The sequence below is a fragment of the Triticum aestivum genome, chromosome 4D (genome assembly GCF_018294505.1).
Source record: "Triticum aestivum cultivar Chinese Spring chromosome 4D, IWGSC CS RefSeq v2.1, whole genome shotgun sequence".
Classification (NCBI taxonomy): domain Eukaryota; kingdom Viridiplantae; phylum Streptophyta; class Magnoliopsida; order Poales; family Poaceae; genus Triticum; species Triticum aestivum.
This window is the reverse complement of record NC_057805.1, coordinates 153,197,503-153,220,155: the sequence shown is the minus strand read 5'-3', so window position 1 is coordinate 153,220,155 and position 22,653 is coordinate 153,197,503. Positions and strand designations below refer to the sequence as shown.

The window sequence follows — 22,653 nt, the reverse complement described above, 5'->3', positions numbered from 1 at the left end:
GAGCGGCGGCGTCGAGAGTGGAGAAGCTGAACGAGGTAAAGGAGCAAGAGGAAGAAGAAGGAGAATGGGCACCCACAGTGCGGACGCCTCGGCCTCGCCGCTTTTAAAGGCCTACTTCCGAGTGGCTGACGCGTGGGCCCGGACGATCCTGTCAAATCCCTTAACAGTCGCACACGGGATACGTAGCAAAAAAGGTGGCACGGAAATCGAAACTTCCTATTTTATCTACTCCGCTTACCATGGCGCGCTTCAACCAAAATTTCAAATCCCGTGAAATCCGGGATCCTCTACAACCGATCACACCAAAGATTCCATGTCAAGGATAACACTCGACGGATGACGTCATAAAAACCAGTCGGCCATTTCTGAATCGATCAAGGCGACTGAAACGAAGCCGAAGTTCCAACAACTGACATCCATTTGGAGATGACAGCGAGAGTCAAACCAAGGTCAACTTCAACCTTCTTTTCACTCGGGCCTCAATCCATTCGGGGGCTAATGATGAGGATATAGACCTGGGGTAGGGTAATAGGCCTAACCTATACGTCCTACCTAAGGTCCTTGTCCTAGAAGCAAAGAAGTTCAAGAGTAAATAGAGGGGACCCAACAAAGGTGTCGAGTGCAATCCACTCGACCTACCATTCACTCGGAGACCCCCCCCCTTTATTTAGGTCACTCGACCACTAAACCACTCGACGTGCAGAAGACCTAAAGCCACTCCGCGCAGCAACGGTCAGGCATTTACCCTTAGACTTAATAGTCATTTATAGCACTTTACTACGGACGTTACCTGTAACGCTCCTTCTTTATGAACATTGAACCCTGTGTAACAGAGGGGAGCTGGGGTCCTGGCGCACTCTATATAAGCCACCCCCCTCCTCTGGGACAACGGTTCGCACCCCCTGTAACACACACGCATATAATCTAGTCGACCGCCTCCGGGCTCCGAGACGTAGGGCTATTACTTCCTCTGAGAAGGGCCTGAACTCGTAAAACTTGTGCGTACAACTTCTCCATAGCTAGGATCTTGCCTCTACATCCCTACCCCCATTCTACTGTCAGACTTAGAACCACGACACGCGCTACTGCTGTATCTTTCATCATTTTCCCCCCGCTTCCTACCCCATTTCAGTTTCAATAAACTGCAATTTCCAGATACTAGGTACTACTAGATATCAATTTCATAAAGCATTATAGGTACTAGGTAGTACTAGATAACAATTTCATATATAGTCAATATGCATCCTGAAGCAGTACTAGGTAGTCTTACAGCCACACATATATAGCAGTTCTACTAGGTATATATAGTCATACAGCCACACACACATATGTAGTTCTAGATGATATCGACGACGATCATCATCCTCAAGCCTGGGCGGTGGGTTGTTCCTGATAGTAATTAGGATGGCCTGTCCAACACGGAGATTCTTGCCAACGAGGAATCTCTTCCACCCAACCGAGTTTAAGTGTGTGCGACCGTCCGTGTCCATGCGGTAAGTGCAGGTGATGACGGAGCCCCTTGCGGTAAGCCGTAGTCCAGCTGAGCCTTCTTCATCAGGCTCGATACCACAACTCATAGATAGGCTCTTTGGCAATTTCTGAATAAAAAACATATCAATTAATAAATAGCCTCGCAGATACTCTTGCAAATACATTTCTATTATGCACAGATTTCTACACTATCAAAAGACACAGTACTACACATTTGTACTAAGCATGAATTCTACTAATAAGTATATATGGATTATCTACACTATTAATAATTCCTTGGATTCTACACTAATAAGCATGTGATCGGACTCTACACTAAAGCATATCATCGACTAGATTCCAAACATCATATCATTGGACTCTACACTAAGCATATCATCGGATAATTTGCATTTGTAAGTATAACAATAAAGCATATATATATCATCAAATTACTACAGTTAGTATAACATACCATATCATGCCGATCGACCATGGTACTTGTCAGACGGGTCACGAATCTTTTGCCTCCATCTCAAAAGAAAAACTATCAACTGACAAATGTGCTTAGGCCTTACTAACGGAAATAAAGGATGTCATTTATTATGTAGGCATAGACGCGTACTAATTTTTATTTGAAGCTTTAACTCGTGTTAGGAAAATTTTCACAAGAACTTTGTAAGGCTACCCAAGTCTTGAAGTTTCCAAAATTAACGCACAGGTTGCAAGAATCCTCAGAGGAGACCAAGAAACTCTGCAACAAATCATGATGCACGAGAGAGCAAACAAGACAGAGCTACATGAAACAGACGGCTATGAAGCGCCCACGCCAAGGACATACCTCCACGATCTCAGTCGCCACAAGGCGCTAGCATTTGACTTCTAGATGGTGCCCCAGGAGAATATTAAATCTTTTATCGGTCTAGAACCTGCATTAATTTTGCGCACTTGTTTATGAAATTGTATGCATCACTCGTAATGTGCATGTTGCCTAAACGATTGCTAAATTACTGCAAATATGATGTACACGTAGGCCTGGGTTGAGACATGGGGATATTTTTAGGAGCTAAAATGAACCTGATAGGAATTTTTTTAAGGTTGAACCTCCTGGCCTCTGCATTTATGGACTTTTTTTAGGCAATCTTTTTTTTAGAGAATTTTGAGGCAAATTTATGGATGTACATAGCTAGACCAGACGGGACCGAACTTTCTGATAAGATTTTTTTATTACGGATTCTACTTGGGCCCAATTAACATTCACATGCGCCATGAGTTTCACCGGCCTTGTGATATGTTGTTTTGTCCATTGCGTGTTATCAAACCTTCAAGACTCCTCTCTCCATCAAATTTTACGGAAAATACCAAAGGCATCAAGCTAGAGAAATGTGCCTCCCCCTTCCCCAAAAAACCTTTTAAAAAAATCAACCATCGGCCAATAATATACAGAAAAAATAGATATCACAGAGAAGAGCGGCACGGCAAGGTGTTTGTTCGCTTCTACTCCGTTGGTCCTAACTAAAATGAAGACACTTATTTTAGAATGAAGGGATGACGGGAGTGGTGTTTACAATGGGCAGTTCTTTCATGTACTATGGATAAATATCTCTTCGACACGTACATCCACCATCGATCCTAGTACTACTACTGCCAGTCGGTGCGTTCTACAGCGACCTCGGTTTTTATTTTCGGCAAGGATCAGTGGCGACCTCGATCGATCGGCTTACAAACATGTAAAGTGTCGGAAAACGTACATAACCTGTGTGTTTGGGACCATGAAAGCTAGCGTTGTCCATAAGCAAGGATCTGGCTCGTCATTAAGACATCCTGCCTCCATTTTCTAAGCCGATCAGCATCAGCAGACGCCGCCATGAATGCATCGGTCTGGTTCTGGTTGCGTTTGGTTCGCCTTCGCCATGGCCTGGATCATGGAGCTAGCTCACGTACGTACGTCCAGACGTACAGTCCTGGCTACTACTACTACTAGAGCCACATTCAATTGCATCGGCCAGAAAATCAGGTTGGGGCATGCATTGCAGTGTTAGTACAAACCAGGCCTAACCGGCCATGAATGAATTAAAATCACGGGCGCGGCAGCTGCATGCAGACAAGCTAAGCGCATCACCAGGGCTCATGTACTACATGAAACGTCGAGCGATCTTCAGTTCTCCCCGCCAAAAAAAAAAACAATCCAGGGGTGTTGAGAGCTAGCCGTGCACACCATACAAACAAAGCCCAAGATAGACCCGCCTCAAAATCCGCCGGCGTGCGCCTTGTGTTGTTAGGCGGCAGAGGACATTTTTTTTCTTGAAAGAGCTATGGCGGGCTTATGCCGGTCTGAACCATTTTCATTATCATAATTAAGACTGAGATACAAACACAACGGCTACACAAGTGTAGCACCCAACACACACAAGAAGGAATAAGGGACAACAGAGAAGAACCAGGAAACAAGCTACAACAAGCAGCCAATACCAAGAATTTAGCACCCATCACCACTAGGCTAACCGAGAAGAGCAGGAGCTAGCTTTGTTGGATCAGTCGAAAGGAGATTCATTGCCGAGAAGACGTAGAGAGGAAGTCACCCGCTGCCCTGCGATCATTCACACCTTGAAGAGCTAGGAAGTCGCAGCCACTATCGAAGGGCATCACATTGCCTAGCCACGTCGCGACAGAGAGAGCCACTGACCATGCCGAAGGGCAATGCTCCACCGAGACAGCCTGTGCACCTCCTCTAGGCCACACCATGCTCACCATCACAAATAGAGGGAGCCAGAGCACTATGCAAAGCAACAAAACCTCACGTGCAGTCGAAGGGCACCGAACACCGAGACCTCACTGTCTCCACGAGCCCCCAAGAGAGGTCAACCAACAGCACCAGGATGACCAAGGCACCAGTCGCCGCCACAGATCACTTCCACCGCACTACCGAGCATACCAACCACCCAACAACCTCTACTACCCAGATATCAGACAACCGACCGCGGATCCATGGCTCCAAAACAACGCCCTCAAGAGGGGAAACGCCATCGAAGATGCCGTCGTCGTCCGATCCAGAGAAGGATCTTAGGCTTTCGCCCGGTGCACATGAAAGAGCAAGCATGGAAGCTCCCCAATGACGCCTTCATGAAGGGAAACGGCGCCCGAAAGCATCGCCATCATTGTTGCCGACCAGGTCGACACTAGGCTTTTGCCTGGAGCACCATCTTAGTCTTCTGAGCCGGCCGCTGAGTCCGACAGTGCAGACCTTCCCACCCTCCAATCAGACCATGGCGAGCGTCCCCGCTAGGCCAGAAGGAGGCATCCGAAGCCACAATTGCTCACCTCGAGCCCCTGTACAACCGGAGTCGGGGTAGACCCTTCTGCCCACTACATCCAATCCCATGCCGTCAACCACCACAACCAACCTCCATCAGAGCAGACCTCACCGGGCAGCACCACTGCCAACCCCCATCCGCAGCCCCGTTGACCGACGGCCGAGCAAGCCGCCACCTTAGAGCAGCCAGATCTGGGAGCAGAGGACCCCCCCCCCCCCAGACCGACCAAGGCAGCAGGCCCGGGGCACCGCGCCTCCATATGGCTGTGCTGCCCAGCACCTCCGTGTCGACCCGCCATCTCCCATACGTAGCCACGGACAGCTGGCCGAGGAAGCCGCCACCCCAAGGGAGCCAGATCTGGCGTTGGAGCTCCCTTGGACAAAATAGCGGCCAATCCCCACGCGGCCAGACACCCAAGCCACCGTGCCGCCCGCGTCACCTCACAGCGCCACCTCCCGCCGGCGCACGCCACTGGACACACACGAGTCCCTACCGCCACACCGCGCCCCGTGCCGCCATGTCCCGCCGAGAGGAGGAATAACCGTCCCCCCGCCGCCGCCAGCGCCGCGCGGGCTTTGCCCGTCGAAGCCCTCCGGCGGCTGCGGGAGGAGAAAGAAGGATGAGGGTGGGAGGAACCGGAGGCGGCTAGGGTTTCTCCCAGGCCGCCCGCGCGGGAGCGACACGGGAGCGGGGGGGGGGGGGGGGGCACCAGAGGACATCTCCCACTCAGATCTCCTTGCCATGGTCCTTATGCTTGCGAGGTCTTTCTGGTACCATATATCTTGCTGCGTGCGGGCCTACACCGGTTCACCCCTATGGCGACTTGTTCAATTCATGAATGGCTCCAAGAGCTTCGTTCTCTGGTCATCATCATCACCTTAAGGTTCTTATAGTTAAAGAGGAACAAGCGGGTGTTTGATAATGTCGCGGCGCCGCCCGGGCTAACCGGTGGCAGCGAGGTCAGGGGGGAGGGGAGAGCCGTCAGCGATATAGGGTTTGGAGCCACCCGAGTCGCCCAAGAGGGGCGAAGAAGGCGAGCTACCTTATCGACACACTCAGAGCATCTACAGCCACATATGACAAATATGGCCCCTCAAACGCCCGCGAGCGTGCCCGGATGCGTCCGCGGGCGGTGACCGGGCACGCCACAAATTTCACTTCTTGCATCCGGACATCTCATACTAGATTCTTATATCTATACAAAGACATGAAGAAGAAATAGAACCTGTGTACTACGTCGATCCTAGCTTATTCCTCGTCGGAAATCACGACGATCTCCATGCCCGGCTCTGGCAGCATGGGCGGCAGCTGCAGCTCCGGCTCCTCTGGCTGCTCCGCTCCGGCCTCCTCCGCCTCTATCTTCGCGTCGAGCTCGGCGAAGAGCACGTCGGACTCCGCCTGCTCCCGCCGGAGGAACCCCCGTTGGCCTCTACATAGGACTCATCCTGGATGGACTCCAAGATGGCCTGCTGCTCCGCCATCTCGTCGGACTAGGCGACGACGAACTCCGCCTCCGCCTGCTCCAAGTTGAAGGCCGACACCTGCTGTTCCAGCTCCTCTGACTCCTCCACATCCATCGGAGCCATCTCATCCTCCACCTCTTCACCCGGCTGCTCCTCCTCCTCCTCCGCCTCCAGCGAGTCCGAAGGCAGCCCAGCAGCGATGCGGGCGGCGCGCGCAGCTTGCCTCACCCGGATCTCCTGTTGGATCTCGTAGCGGCGCTCCGACGTCAGCATGGCATAGTAGGTGATCTTGCTCCGGACCATGGCGGAGTGTCGGAGCGTGGGCGAAGCGTCTGACCGTGGGCAGAGCGTCGGCGCGGGAGAGGGAGGAGGTGGATGGGTTCGGATTGACGGCACGGAGAGGGTGGATGGGGATGGGTTAGGGTTGCGGGATGCCGGCCGGCTTAAATAGTAGTATCTGGTCTTGGGTGTCGAGCCGGAGCCGCCCACGCGGCGTTCACTCCGCGGTGACGGACACGGCGTCCGTCGGACTGCCTGGTTTTCGGGCGTTTCCGCCTGGGACCCCGCCTTCAGACCGACATGGCGGGCGTGTCCAGACATCCCCATATCCGTCCCGTATTTGGGCTGAATATGGGGTGCCGGTCAGCCTGGGCGTTTGAGCGGCCGTTCGAGGGGCCGTCTGGGTCAAAAATTCGTGACTGAATAGTGATCGAACAGCCCGCCTGAGCGTATGAGACGGGTTTAAAATGTCCGGGTGTAGATGCTCTCACCGAGCTCACTCAAACGGAGCATGCAATGCAATACAGCAGTGTCTGGCTCACAGGCATGCACGCACAATGCACTGATGATTTTGTACAGACCAGGCCTGGCCGGACCTAAAATACAACACTAGTGTCGTGCGCGATCTGGAGCTGCCTACGTGAAAACTGAAAGCCAACAGTTTCTGTACACTACCCAGCGAGGCATCCTCGATGCAGGAGCTCTTCAGCTAACCTGCTGGCCGTTGTAAATTGAGGGGCTGTTTGGATTGTGACTATGTTTGCCTTGTGTTGTCATATTATTTTTTTGTCATACTTGTCATACTTACCTAACTTGAGCTGTTCAAATTGTTAGCTATACTTTGGCTTGTCTAAGGGAATCTTACCATACTTTTTGTGTCTATAACATGTAGGGTTCACTGCTCATTAAAAAAAATCTTGCATTAGGTGTGGCTAGAACCAAACACTCACCTAACTTGATCAAACTTGCTTAAAATGAGGTGTGGCGAAATGTGGCAATATGTGGCTGGAAACCAAACCCCTGAATAACCTACCTCTGGCATCAAGCATTTATGCACCATGTCCCCTGCCTGCCTGCCTGCATGGCCGAACGAAGCAAAAAAGGAACGGCAATGTATGTGCCTGCAGCCGCGACGAGATGTAACAGCCATTGAGGCATTGAGCCATGGAGTAGATCAAAGCTGAACCATGCAGCTGCACTTAGAATCTGTCTGCGTGTTCACATTTACAAATAGTACGCTCAGAGTTGGATTATGCATTATACATTTTTTTTAGAAAAAGAGGAATCACTCCCGGCCTCTGCATCTGGGAGATGCATGCGGCCATATTATTTATTATTCACAAAGACCTTATAAAGAAATACAACAGTAAGCCCGAGGCCACCATCTAAACGACACCTGTCGCTACTCCTATCCTCTTGATGAAGGTGTGCCGAATGTCCGGGCCAAATACCAAACAGACATCGCACAAAAGCTTAACATCTAACGTCGGATGCCCATCCAAAGCCACACAGGCGGGACTCAGCAACACTCCGGTCCGGCGCACTCTCAGTGAGTACCACATGCACACGCTGCAAAGGGATGTCACCTCCATCTTCCCTCGATCCATCCTCAAAGCATGTACTGACGTATCGACCTTGTCAGGCCTCTCTACCATCGACGCCACCACGACGCCAGACAACGTCGACCTCCTGCGCGTGTCCATCGCCACATATATAACGCCAAGCCTCCACTGCTTCATGCCGTCGAGAACCGTCGCCATGAGTATGTAAAAATAAACACCGCTCCACCGAAGAAGCCATCCACTGGTCCCTCAAAACCGAGTGCAACTCCAAAAATGCCGCCCCCAAGGGGGTAACGACACATGAATGCCGTCGTCATCCGATCAGCTAATCTAGGATTTCCTCCGGAGATATTGGGTGGGGTTGGGAGCTTCACCTCGATGATCTCTGTATTTGGATGGATTACATGTGACAGTACGGGTTGCATCCACGCACCTGCATGGCTTCAGTCTTTGTGATTTGTCATACTTGTTGGAGTTCACTGCACTGGAAGCTAGCTAAACCAGCAGCAGGCCATGATGTCTAGGGAACGGAGATGAGAAAGGCGGGGAACCAAGAGCCATGGTTATTCTAACCTACCCTGATGCTGATGCTGGGATATTATGATAAAGCAGGGACAAGTAATGCACTTTTTGTCTCTCTTGTTCCAACCCTTCATCGTTAGGAACAAACAAACCACAACCAAACAAGAGCAATGGAGATGCTCATCCCAAATGATGTGCCAAATCCTCCCCTCACTTTTCTCCTTCCTGAAAATAAATGGCACCTTTTGGCTTTTGCCTCTCTTCTCCGGGGAATTTGATTATTTGCCACCCCTTATTTGGGACTTTGCTATTTTGCCACTAGTTACTTTGTATTTAATCTGATGACACTTTTTATCTGGGTCTTTGATATTTTGCCCTCTCTCACATGGGTCCCACAAAAAAGGACTAATTTGCCCTTCCTATCAATTGACCAGGAGGAACAGAGGAGTTCGTTCGTTCTCATCCCCTCGCTCTGTCTCTCGCAAGCAGAGGCAACGACGGCGGCGGCGTCCCTGGTGGTGCTCGACGGCGGCGGCCCTGGTGAGTCTCTCTCTCTCCCACTCCCTCCCACTTTCCCGCGCCCTCCCTCTCTTCTCTCTTGCTCATCTCCTCGGCGGCGCCCTAGGGTTAGGGTGACCAGCAAGGGTAGCGGCGGCGGCGGCCGGTCGGAGCCTCGCCGCGACTCGCCGACTCGTGGCGCCCCGCAGAGCCCCCGGCTTGCCCGCGCGTCGATGGCCGCTGCTGCACCTTGAATTCGCCATGTGCTCCTGCTGTGTGCGTGGGGACTAAAATTCTCACGTTTGTGCTTCTGTTGCGCCCTCTACTGCTTCAAAATTTGTTGAGAAGAGATCCATAAATTCTCACGTTTGTGCTTCTGTTGCACCCTCTACCACAAATATTGAAGTTAACAAATATTGAAAACTTGCTGGTGTACATTTCATAATTTTTGCTTGATTTCTTGTTGTTACAGACCACATAACTCAGATGAGCTAGGTGTTGAAGATGGCTGAACCAGAGAGAGGTGACCACGTCGTAGTAGACGGCTTCGATTTTCCTCCTTTGTTTGTTCCCGAGCCCAGGTGAGAAAGCAAAGTAGCTTCTTTTTGGTGCTCATCTGAATGCACGTTAGCGAATAGACGCTAACTCCATCGTATATTGTTCGTTATTGGTCATTGTCGAGTAGGCCGCCTCCACCGCCGTTGGTGTTCACATTAACTATTAGAGTAGCTCGTTATGTCTACAAGCTTGATGATGGAAGCGAGCAAGTTGTTGACAAGCATGATGTTGTGTTTGATTTCAACATTTCTGGTATGTCATGGGTTAGCTTCAATGAAGCTGTGGCGGAACATATCAAAATGGGGATAGGCCAGGAGTTGCGGTTGTTTGCATTAGACACCGTCGAGAGCACAGTTGATCTTGTACTTAATGGTCAGCAACTGAATTCCCACTTTATTCGCAATCATTGGGACTTTGAGGCCAAGAAATCATTTCTGTTAGCTGAGGTTGTTACATTGGAGGAACCCAATGCAAAGAGGGCTCCAAAACAGCCAGCTGCTCCCAAACAGCCGCGTGCTCCCGAACAGCCGCGCGCTCCCAAAAAGCCAGCTACCCCCAAACAGCCAGCTGCTCCGAAAAAGCCAGCTCCCAAGAAGCCAGCTACCCCCAAACAGCGAGCTGCTCCGAAAAAGCCAGCTGCTCCAAAAAAGACAACTAACAAATCTGTAGAATGCACTGCTAGCTCCTCTGTGGTTGTTGACAATTCAAACTTGTCAGCTTTCGAGATGGCACAGACAATGGGTAGTCAATATAGAGTTTTTCCTGATGATGTGGAGTTTTCACCGGATGATGTTGACCACCCAGCCACAATGCAATCTCAAACTGTTTTTGATGTGGTTGATAGTACTGAGAGATGTGAGTCCTCCGTGGTTAATCAGGAAGAACCACTCATAGATTGGAGCTTGATTGAGATAGCTCCTCCCATAACTGAAGAAGACAATATGTGTGATCCTCTTGGTATTAACGATGTCGACATTCCCATAACCGAAGATAATATGTGCGATCTTCTTGGTATCAACGATGAGGCGGTCCCTGAGCCACCACCTTCTCCACCTAGTGAGGAAGTTTACATGACCGATGAGGAGGACCGTCAGCTTTTCATTGAGGCTGCCATTCCCGTGGATGATAGTGTGCCACCAGATGAGGAGATTGCATATGACAAAGAGAACCCGTAGATGTATCTTGGTGCTTTGTTTCCTTCAATGAAAGATTTTAGGATGGCTATCAGACAATATGGAATTAAAAGGGAGATTGACATTTGGGGATATAAGACTGATAAGAAAAGATATCTTGGCAAATGTAGAGCCACGGGTTGTCCATGGAGGATTACAGCCAGAGTGAGGACCGATGGACAAAGCATAAGGGTACTAAAGTTTTTTTTGAAGTATTGTTCATGTTTTTTCTGTGTTTATCCTATGTGATGGCTTTTAAGCATTGTTATTGTTGATGTTTTTTCTATGTTTATCCTATGTCATGATGGGCTTTTAAGCATTGTTATTGTTGCTGTTTTTTCTATGTTTATACTATGATCTGATGGGCTTCCTATTGTATTGCAGGTTACCAAGATTTCTGTGAAGCACAAGTGCTCCTCTACCGGTAGGATAAAAAGCAACATGACATCTCAAGGATGGGTAGCACAGAGGACCGTACCCCTTATACAGAGTGACCCTACAATTGGATGCAAAGAGCTGTTGGAGAATTTGCAAGATACATATGGCACTACAATTGAGTATCATACGGTGTGGAAAGGAAAAGATATAGCACAAAAAGAGATTTATGGTAGCATGAGGCAAAGTTTCAATATTTGTTTAACTTCAAAGCAGAAGTTGAGAAGAGATCCCCAGGAAGCATTGTAGAGGTGGATATGAAGATGGTTAACGGTATAGTTCGCTTTAACCGATTCTTTATGGCTCTTAAATCTTGCATTGATGGCTTTAAAGCTGGTTGTAGACCATATCTTAGTATAGACTCAACTGCACTCACCGGTAAATGGAGAGGTCACTTAGCCGCTTGTACAACATTAGATGGGCCTAATTGGATGTATCCTGTAGCATTTGCATTCATTGATGGTGAAACCGATGAAAATTGGACATGGTTCATGTCACAACTCAACAAGGCATTAGGTTCTGTTTCCCCTCTAGCTATATGCACGGATGCATGTAAAGGTTTAGAGAATGCAGTCCAAAAAATATTCCCTCATGCAGATCAAAGGGAGTGTTTTAGGCATCTCATGGCTAACTTCTCTAAAAAGTTCCAAGGAGATGTGTTTGGCAGAATGTGGCCAGCTGCTAGGGCATATAGGCCACAAGTTTTTAACTACCACATGAATAAAATCCTAGCAGAAGCACCTGATGTGCATGAATATCTCTCAAGGTACCACAGCTTAAAATGGATGAGATGCATGTTTGACCCCTCCATTAAATGTGATTACATCAACAATAACCTTGCCGAGTCTTTTAATGGTTGGATTAAAGATTACAAAGATTTGCCACCTGATGAGCTAGCTGACACTCTTAGAGAGCTAGTCATGAAACTTCATGAGAAAAGGAGAAAGATTGGGATGAAACTGAAAGGAAAAATTATTCCAGCCATCATCCAACAGATTCATAATAGGACAAGGGGACTTAAACATTTGAAAGTTGGGAAATCTGGAGTTGCAAGTTGTGAGGTGAGGGACACAAGTAAATACAACTTGCGACATGTTGTGAAAACTGACCAAAGCGAGTGCACGTGCTTGGAGTGGCAGCACACAGGGAAGCCTTGTGAGCATGCACTTGCTTTCTTGCTAGATAGAAGGAACCCCAGATGGGAGGATTATGTGCATGACTATTTCTCTCTGGAGAAGTTTCGGGCAGCATATGCTGGAGAGATTGAGCCATTGACAGATAGGTCTCAATGGCCACATGTACAATTTCCATTTGACATGGAGGCTCCATTAGACAAGAAAAGAGGTGTTGGAAGGCCTAGAAAGAACAGGTACAAGAGCTTCCTCGAAGGTGGAGATGGTGGTCCTAAAAAGAAGAAAGAGCCAAAACAGCTAGGCAGCAAGAATAGATGCAAAAGATGCCACATTTTAGGCCATAGGCAGTCCACGTGTCCGTTGAATGGACCAAAGCCAAGGTACTTGTAAATGACCAATGTTTATTTCATCACTTGTTTTACTATGTACTAACTTGTTTATGTGCAGGAAAAGAAAGAAGAGAGCACCAAGATATCCAGCTGATGATGATGCCTCGGCACCGGAACCTGAATTGACATCCCAACAACCTGAAGTTGTCACTCCCAATAGGCACATGATCACTATGCCACAAAGTCTTCAAGGCAGTCCCAATCCAGTGACAAGAAGGTAACACACCCACATACTATAGCAATGTTGGCTTATTACATTTCGATTTTAACTTGCATTTATTACATTTCTCTATACATGCAGCATGTTGGCTTCGGCGTTGGCTGACGAGGCAACACATGCAGCACCACAACTTGATGTGGCCGTCACTCCAACAAGGCACATGATCACTATGCCACAGAGTCTCCAAGGAAGTCCCAATCCAGTGACAAGAAGGATGTTGGCCATGGCATTGGCTGATGAGGCGTTGCAGAAACCTACCCCTACCATGGAGGACACCATGATAGCATACGACATGGCCTCAAGCTCAAAAGCTAGAAAGTTGACCCCGAAGAGAAGGAAGTACTAGTGATGTGCTTGATCTTCTCTATACTTTTGGTTGTAATATGACAGACTTAGCATCCTTCACTTTGGATGTAACATGGCAGCATGGCAGCTACTATTTCTTTATGCTTTTGGTTGTAACATGGCTAGTTACTATGGCCTTGTGCTTTTGGTTCAAAAACATGGCAGTAAGAATATATTGTCTTGATATTGTGTCATGGTGTATGAATATGTCCAAATATATGTTTGAATTTTTCTGTTCTGTGCATACATATCTTCAGAAGTGAATTAACGGGTAAAATGCTGTCCAAATTGAGCCAAAATGCTGCCCAAAATTTGAACATTTTTTTGAACCACCCAGAAAAATTTCTAAAAATTACAGAAATTCAATCATATATGTACGACTAATCTGGGAAAGTTTCATGCAATTTTGATCATTGGTTGAACGGCAAAATGCATTTCAACTTTGAGCTTGACTAGTTTGACCACATTTTGACCGATATTTAAAAGTTGTCAGAAAAAATTCTAAAAATTATAGTAAATCATTCATATCTATGTGACTAATCTGAGAAAGTTTCATGCAATTTGGATCATTGGTTCAACGGCGTTCTACATTTCAACTTTGAGCTTATGGTAATGGAGCTCATGGAGTTTGAACAGGGGAAGGAGGGGGCGCAGGGAGCAGTGGGGCAGCATGAGGCAGCAGGAGTTTGAACAGGGGAAGGAGGGGGCGCAGGGAGCAGAGGGCGAAGGCAGCAGGAGGAGCATGAGAGCAACGGTGAGGAAGAAAGAGTAGTAAGTACAACGGTGGCCGGCGAGCAGCACGTACAGCAGCGGCGGCTGTATTTTGGATGGGAATGACTAAGGATGTGCTTTGTTTGGGTTAGGGGTACAATGGTCCTCTATTTTGTCTACTTAGTTTGTCTATTATGTCCATAGATTGTTTTTGTGTTGAAAAGTGGCAAAAGATCAAAATACAAAGTAATAAGTGTCAACAGATCAATTACAATCTAACTACTGGCAAATTGTCAAAGTTCGAAGTAAAGAGTGGTGAAAAATCAAATCCCCCCTCTTCTCCCCAGGAAAGCCGGACAATCATCAGGACCAGGACCAAGGAGGAGTGGCGCTGTGGAGATTCGTGCACGGCAACCATAGGCCCACCTGTCAGTGAGAACACTGTCACTGCTTTGGCCTTTGACCCTCCCTCTGTTGTTGCGCCGCACCGGTACTGCTGTTAAAAGCGGGGGACCGACTGAGATGTGGGGTGAAGCGTTACCACCAAGCCAATGTACTGACATGTGGGGCCAGGCCTTTCGCCACACGCTGACTACAGTGAGCCGGTGCTGCCGATGCGGAGAACAGGTCCTCGTGGGACCAGGTCCTAGTGGATTCTCTATGTCAGTGAGGCAACAGGCCAGAGGTGGGAGTGCTTCTTGCTAGCTGGATTCACCACGCGCTGCCGTGGGAGTGAAAGCTAGAGCGTGTGGCTTCCACACCAAGGCTTGGAAATTTCAAGGTTGATGTCCACCACTCTACACTAGAGCTTCTCTCTCATCATCCTACTGGCGATCACTCGACCCTCTCCACGTCAGGAGGAATTAGGATGCTCCCAGCAAAGAGAGTACATTCATTTGAGAGCAACTCCAACGTCCCGACCATTTCGTCCACCCGCGTCCGTTTAGATTGGCGCGGACAAAAAAGTCGGCCCAACGCACCGACCAAACGGACACGTGTCCGCTTTTCGTCCGCTGCCGATCCATTTTCGGCCCATTTTTGAGCCGGATTTGCGTTAGCACGGCCATGAAACGGACACGCGCGTGCGCCCGCCTACTCCTTTCGTGGCCCGCTGGTCGGTGGCACATTGGCCGCCCTCTCCCATTCCAACAGCAAACCATCGTCCGCCTCCTTCGTCGCCGACGCCACCGCCCATTTTTCCGGTGCCTCTTCCAGCTGCCGATGCCGTAACATCCCCCTGCAACACCGCCATCTCCCACGTCGCCGCCACCGCCGTCTTGCCGCTAGGGAACCGAAAGCTTCCCGCCCCCGCTCCCCCGACACAGCCGCGACCGCGACCAAGAAGCCGCATTGCCGTCCCGGCCAGATCCTTCGTCCTGACACCGGCACGCTCGTCGGACGCGCGCCAGGGCAGCTAGCTGGTCTGAGAGTGGCGCGACTCCCTTCGCCGACCGTCTCCTTCGTCGACGCCCGCAAGCTGTTCGACAGTTTGCCAAGGTACAAAATGGACTCTGCCGACGAGTTCTTTTTTCACAATTTCCTTTGCGACTCCGACGATTCCTCGTCCAATGATGAGGAGGAGATCTTGACTGCCGTGTTGGTCCATCACCACTTCAATAGCAAGCGGCCGTTGTTCCTTGGCTCCATTCCGGGGCACGTACCAGCGTTGAATCGCAACCGAGAGAGCGGGCATTTCCTTCTTTGGAAGGACTACTTTGACCCAACAAACCCGTTGTTCAAACATCAGAAATTTCGCCGCCGTTTCCGTATGAGTAGGCATCTTTTCAACCGTATTAGAGAGGGGGTGGTCGGCTACGATGACTATTTCGAGTGCAAAGAGGATGCTGTTGGAAAGATTGGCTTCTCCTCTTATCAAAAATGCACTGCAGCCATCCAAATGCTTGCATACAGAGTGCCCGGTGATCTCATTGACGAGTATGTCCGTATGAGCGAGTCTACATGCCTAGACTCCATGTATAAGTTCTGCAAGGTTGTTATTGCTGTGTTTGGCCCTGAGTACTTGAGAGAGACGACTCCTGAAGATACAACCCATTTGTTGGCGATGAATGCCAGCAGGGGCTTCCCAGGGATGCTTGATAGCATAGACTGCATGCACTAAGAGTGGAAGAATTGTCCTTCTGTTTGGCAAGGGTAGTATAAGGGCCATGTCAAGGCTTGCACTGTCATACTTGAGGCCGTGGCATCTCAAGATCTCTGGATCTGGCACTCTTTCTTTGGCATGGCCGGATCACACAATGATATCAACGTGCTTCAGCGCTCGCCGGTGTTTGCTAGGCTTGCCGAAGGCAACAGCCCGTCGGTGAACTTTACTATCAACAGCCACAACTACGACAAAGGATACTACCTGGGTGACGGTATCTATCCTCAGTGGACCACTATTGTGAAGACAATACCCAACCCTGTCGGAGAGAAGAGGAAAAGATTTGCCCAAGAGCAAGAGAGTGCTAGGAAGGACGTCGAGCGTGCCTTTGGTGTTTTGGAATCTCGATGGGGCATAGTTCGGTATCCTGGTAATACTTGGAGCACGAAGAAACTGTGGGAGGTGATGACTGCTTGTGTGATCATGCACAATATGATTGTAGAAGATGAGCGCCCGGAACGTCTCTACAATCAAGGGTTTCAGTTTCAGGGTGAGAATGTTGTGCCTGAGCATGAAGGAGCGGCAACGTTTGAACAGTTCACCCAATTTCATCATGACTTGCGTGATTGGGAAACTCACATGTAACTGGAAAAAGATTTGGTTGAGCATATGTGGGCTCATGTTGGCAACCAATAGATGTATCTTTTTATCCGGCTTGCAAAACTATGTGAGACTATTTTTTTCGGCTTGTAAACCTATGCTATTTATTTGGTTGAAACTATGCTATTTATTTGGTTTATGGACTATATGTTTACTTGTGAAATAACGCAAATTTTGTGTGTGATTTGTTGAAAAAGGGCAGCCAGCCGGCCACGCCGGCATATATGGGTCGACGTGTTGGGCGCACTGCCAACCCAAATCTCAAACAGGGCAGACATCGAGCGGGCGGCCGACCCAAACAGACAAAAAGCTAACAAAAGCGCCGTCCGTTTTGGTCGGCGTGTTGGAGTTGCTCTGATAGAGGACGAAAAAAGTTTAATGATTTAAAAAAAGTCAAATAAGTTTGAATGTCTTTACAATAAACTTGCTTTCTTTTGCACTTGTATATAAAAAATTCACGAATAGATAACCGGTGTGGACTACTGAGGCAAAAAAACAAAATTTATTTGCTATTATAGGTCACTATTCACACTATTTAACTAGAAGTTTTGTCTTTTGCGAGAAGAAGTCACGAGGATTTTTTTTTCTTTTTGTGGATTTTTTTACCAGTACAATGGAAGGTCAAGTTTATTTCAAACATATTTTTAAAATATGTTGATTTTTTATTTATTTACTAAATTATTTTTTCATATATGGTGTATATACACACATAAACCAAAAGTTCATGTCCTCGTTTGATACTCATAGTGTATACTACGTCTGTATTACGTAATATTATAGGCTAGTATTTAGATGATTTCATTTATTGTCGTGCCGACACATATTATTTGTTATAATACAACATTTCATCTTTCTTCATTTAATTGTATGTCATCTCATAAAGTCTCCTACTTCCGGCCGGTTGGGTTTATAAGCCGGGCACGGTTCTTAAGGTCTTTGATTAGAGTAATAAAACATGTAAATACGCCACAAAAAATGTATGGTTAGAAACTTGGCCTCTTTCAATGCATTGGTGCTTAGGGCACTCTGGATGCATTGTCTATTAGCGTGTTGTCATACATAGTGAAAAATTCTGCCAGACAATCATCCCAATGCATTTTAGCTTAGGTGTGGTATCTAAATAATATCGCATTTAATTGTTTTAGGGATCATGTTTGGATCCCAACCTTGTGGCCTAGATGTGGAGAAAGACATTGAGTGATAAATATGGAGATATCCCCACAAAAAAAAGATAAATATGGAGATAAGCCACATAAGACCACATCATTAATTATTCAATATAGAGCTAAGAACTGTACTTCCACTAACGTACACTCCACACTCTCTATTCTTTTAATATAGTGCCATACTTGCATTTTACCTATGATACTATGCTAAGAACCACACATTGTGCGCCCTTCCCACTGCTCCACTTTGTACATATGCTAAGGCAGGTGCAATTATGCAAATAATGTTATGTGGCAAGATAATTAAGAGGATAGAGAGAGGATGAAAGTGCATGTAGCCCCAAAGTGTAGTTTTGGTAATTAATGACAATATCTATGGCGTAATGTTTTCACTGATATATATTTGAAGGAATATTTCATAGGTGGTGCCTTGAGGATATTGGATGGATTCAAGTACGAATGTCATAGTGATGCATGAAGCATATTGGGCTGATTTAAGAAGAGTTTCATTAAAAGACCCGAGGAAGAGTTCTCATGGTATCCCTCTTTGCATACACCTTGTCCGTGGGGTTAAGTGGCTGAGCCCACTAGGTCCATGGAAATCTCTCTTGACACCCCATGCACATGGTCCTCCTGACCTCTGTGCACACGGGGTCGAGTGTTAAACTCTCTAAATACCCCATGCGCATGAAGCCTAGGGTTTAAGTCTCAGGGTCTCATGTCTAGTGCGGTTACTAATTGGTCTTTGGAGATATCCATTAAAGCCATCAATATTGATTTTAATGCCTAACCAAATATGTTCAAGATGGAGTTCATCGGAGGATCTCAAAGGTTGACATATTTGGGCTTATAAGGCCTTGTACAATGGGAGATGCTTAGGGGAGGTGCTTAGAGAAATAAACCAGGTTTTTCTTAAGCACCGATGCCTATTTGTACAGGAGAGACGCTTAACTAAGCATCTCTCCTGTAGAAATAGGCACCGGTGTTTCAGAAAAACTCGGTTTATTTTTCTAAACACCTCCCTAAGCATTTCCCATTGTACAAGGCCTAAGTATCAAGGTCTCGAGAAGTATGAGAATTAAATCTATAGTATCAAGAGAAGATTAGGAGGATCTCATGTGTTAGCTTTTGGTTGATCATGTCTTAAACTAAGCAACTAGAGTGAATTCATTGCACCTTTCAAGATATTGTGATGGAGCATTTAGAAGAGCAAGTGATTACCAATATGATGTTCATGGTGAAACTTGATATGATTAAGTCTTTGGTGATCTCTTCTTAAATTAATGAAGTGAAAATAAGAGTTCTTTGTGGTTTTCAATAAACCAAGATGGAGCATGAAGTAAATATGTTAGCTTACCCAGATGAATCAAGAAGATTGATACTAGATGGTAAGCATACATGCACAAACAATGTATGCATGGGATCAAGTAATCTAGTGGTATCATAAGTAATTGTGAATTGTGTTTTTGTGAAGTAACCCATGCTATTTTTTATTATGTCTATGTGGGTTAAGTGTTTCTCCGGCGCCGTCCTTCGCAGTACGATGTCGAGCGACACGGGACGACGCAGAGCCAAAGCTTCTACTACAACCCCGGTCCAACCACAACTGGTGCAACACAATGCGAACAGCGAGGTCCTCCATGTTGTCCTCAGCGCTAGATCTACCACCGAATGCTGCACTGATGCCGTATGTCAGCATAGATTGGAAGGAAAGTGGATGGGGAGAGGAGGAGACAGAGAGAAGTGGAGTGAAATGAGCTTTGACCGCTGTTTAGGGTTCGTCCAGACTAGGGATAAATATGGGGTCGGGTGGGCTAGGGAGAGCCGGTCCGATGTGGCAGACGCGACAGGGCACATCCGGGATATTCAGTATGGGAGGAGAAGTGGATCCCTTCTACGGTCACAATGTCCCCGATGCTATGCCCAGTAGGTGCGACAGTCCACACTGTCGATGAGTTGATTGATACTGACAGCTGGAGTTGGCGAAGGGAACTAGTGAGAGAAAACTTCATTGCACCGGAGTGACAACAATTCTGAATATCCCACTACGGTGGGGACGAGGTGAAGATTTCCTTGCGTGGGCACATGAGAAGTCAGGCATCTACTCTGTTAAATCAGCGTACCGGGCTCTAGTGAATCAAAAAGAGCGCTTAGCTCTAGATGAAGGGCAGGTTACCGGCACCTCAGTGAATCAACAACAGATGTGGAATGCAATCTGGAAGCTCAAATTCTCCTTGAAAGTGAGGGTGTTGTGGTGGCGGGTGATGAGGGGCATCTTACCTGATGAATGCACCCTAAAACACCGCCACATAAGACAGACCATCACTTGCAAAATTTGTCTAGCCATGAATGAGGACATGGAACATGCACTGCTGCATTGTTCGCATGCACGGAGGTTTTGGGAGGAAACAAGACTTATTTCATGTTGATCTACCTCGGCTCCATCCTCTTACTTGGACGAAAGACATTCTATGCGATCTCCGATTCTCTGACAAGGAACGGGCGATCTTCATCACGGTGATGTGGGCAATTTGGACGTCTCGAAACCGATTGACTCATGACAAGGAGGGGCGGAATCCAACCTATTCTGTCAGATGGATTAGAGAAGACCTAGCCATCTTGGAGTTACCCAGGCAGCAGGAAATCACGCTACCCGGCTTTGGTTGGGAGCCTCCTGACGATCCTCATATCAAGATCAGTACAGATGTTGCGGTTCACCTTGATGTTGGCAATGCAGGAGCGAGAGGTGTCGCCCGCTCGTCCTCATGGTTCAAGGGTGCATGGTGCAAGCCGATATCGGGTGTTACGGATCCTCTCATCGCGGAGGCTCTAGCGCTGAAGGAAGGAGTCCTTCTTGCTACACTTCAAGGTTTCACGCATGTGATCATGGAGACTGACTGTCTAGAGGCAGTTCACCTCTGGAACTATCGCTATACCGGCCGGTCGGTGATAGCACCTATCTTGTTTGAAATTTGAGAGCTAGCCCTTAGTTTTACTTCTTTTTGTATTCAGCATGTAATGAGAACAGCTAATGGTCCTGCACACCTGTGTGCTAAGCGTGCTTGTACGCTTAACGTGACCGAGAGCTGGCAAGATACCACTCCTGGCTTCCTGATCAGTAACCTTCTGGCTGACTGTTCAGCGAACGCTTTTGTTGAATAAAAGCTCTCTAAAGTTCCCCGCAAAAAAAAGTCAGACCAGACGTCCGCTGACGGTTGGGAAGCCTGATAACCTTTTTGTGACCAGTCTCTCACTCGGTCGTCTGACGAGTCAGTTTAGCGAGCTTGGGTGTAGATGCTCTAACCTCACACTGAGGGTGAATTACAAAAAGCCACAACATTCTAAGTTCAATTCTGGATTTGCTACCACATTCCTTGGGCACCCCAAATATCTACCTATTTCCTTACTATTTTCTCAATAAACATTGATGACCGATTTGCGGTAAATTAATAAAATTCTGACTTATCAGGTCCACCATAAACGCTGACATGGCACAGATTGGTCGCAATGTTTCTTGGCCATTAAGTCGGATGGAGAGCCCACCCGTCAGCACGGTGATACGTCTCCAACGTATCTATAATTTTTTATTGTTCCATGCTATTATATTATCTGTTTTGGATGTTTTATATGCATTAATATGCTATTTTATATGATTTTTGGGACTAACCTATTAACAGAGAGCCCAGTACCAGTTCCTGTTTTTCCTTGTTTTAGAGTTTCGCAGAAAAGGAATACCAAACGGAGTCCAAACGGAATTAAACTTTCGCGATGATTTTTCTTGGACCAGGAGACACCCAGAGGGCTTGGAGTGCACGTCAGGAAAGCCACGAGGCGGCCACAAGGTCGGGAGGCGCGCCCGGGGGGTAGGGCGTGCCCCCACCCTTGTGGCCCCCTCATTGCTCCACCGACCTATTTCTTCTGCCTATATATTCTCAAATATCCCAAAACCTTCCAGGGGAGCCACAAAACCACTTTTCCACCGTCGCAACCTTCTGTACCCGTGAGATCCCATCTAGGGGCCTTTTCTGGCGTCTTGCCAGAGGGGGATTCAATCACGGAGGGCTTCTACATCAACACCATTGCCTCTCCGTTGAAGCGTGAGTAGTTTGCCATAGACCTACGGGTCCATAGCTAGTAGCTAGATGGCTTTTTCTCTCTCTTTGATTCTCAATACCATGTTCTCCTTGATGTTCTTGGAGATCTATTCGATGTAATACTCTTTTGCGGTGTGTTTGCCGAGATCCGATGAATTGTGGATTTATGATCAGCTTATCTATGAATATTATTTGAATCTCCTCTGAATTCTTATATGCATGATTTGATATCTTTGCAAGTCTCTTCGAACTATCGATTTGGTTTGGCCAACTAGATTGGTTTTTCTTGCAATGGGAGAAGTGCTTAGCTTTGGGTTCAATCTCGCGGTGCTCGATCCTAGTGACAGAAGGGGAACCGACACGTATTGTATTGTTGCCATCGAGGATTACAAGATGGGGTTTTCATCATATTGCTTGATTTTATCCCACTACATCATATCATCTTTCTTAATGCGTTACTCTGTTCTTATGAACTTAATACTCTAGATGCAGGCAGGAGTCGGTCGATGTGTGGAGTAATAGTAGTAGATGCAGGTAGGAGTCGGTCTACTTGATACGGAC

The 22,653-nt window shown here is 47.5% G+C and overlaps 1 protein-coding gene and 1 long non-coding RNA gene across 2 annotated transcripts; both read left to right on the top strand.

Annotated features, from left to right (window-relative positions):
* Positions 1-9,053: 9,053 nt before the first annotated feature.
* LOC123099816 (uncharacterized) lies at positions 9,054-11,494 on the top strand. The gene is made up of 3 exons (XR_006448239.1): positions 9,054-9,150; positions 9,581-9,689; positions 11,223-11,494. It is a non-coding gene; the product is annotated as an uncharacterized lncRNA (long non-coding RNA).
* Positions 11,495-11,881: 387 nt separating this feature from the next.
* Positions 11,882-13,376, top strand: LOC123099815 (uncharacterized). The gene is made up of 3 exons (XM_044521893.1): positions 11,882-12,786; positions 12,854-13,012; positions 13,097-13,376. Exons 1-3 carry the CDS (start codon positions 11,897-11,899, stop codon positions 13,359-13,361), a joined length of 1,314 nt encoding a protein of 437 aa, XP_044377828.1. The 5' UTR covers positions 11,882-11,896; the 3' UTR covers positions 13,362-13,376.
* Positions 13,377-22,653: the final 9,277 nt, after the last annotated feature.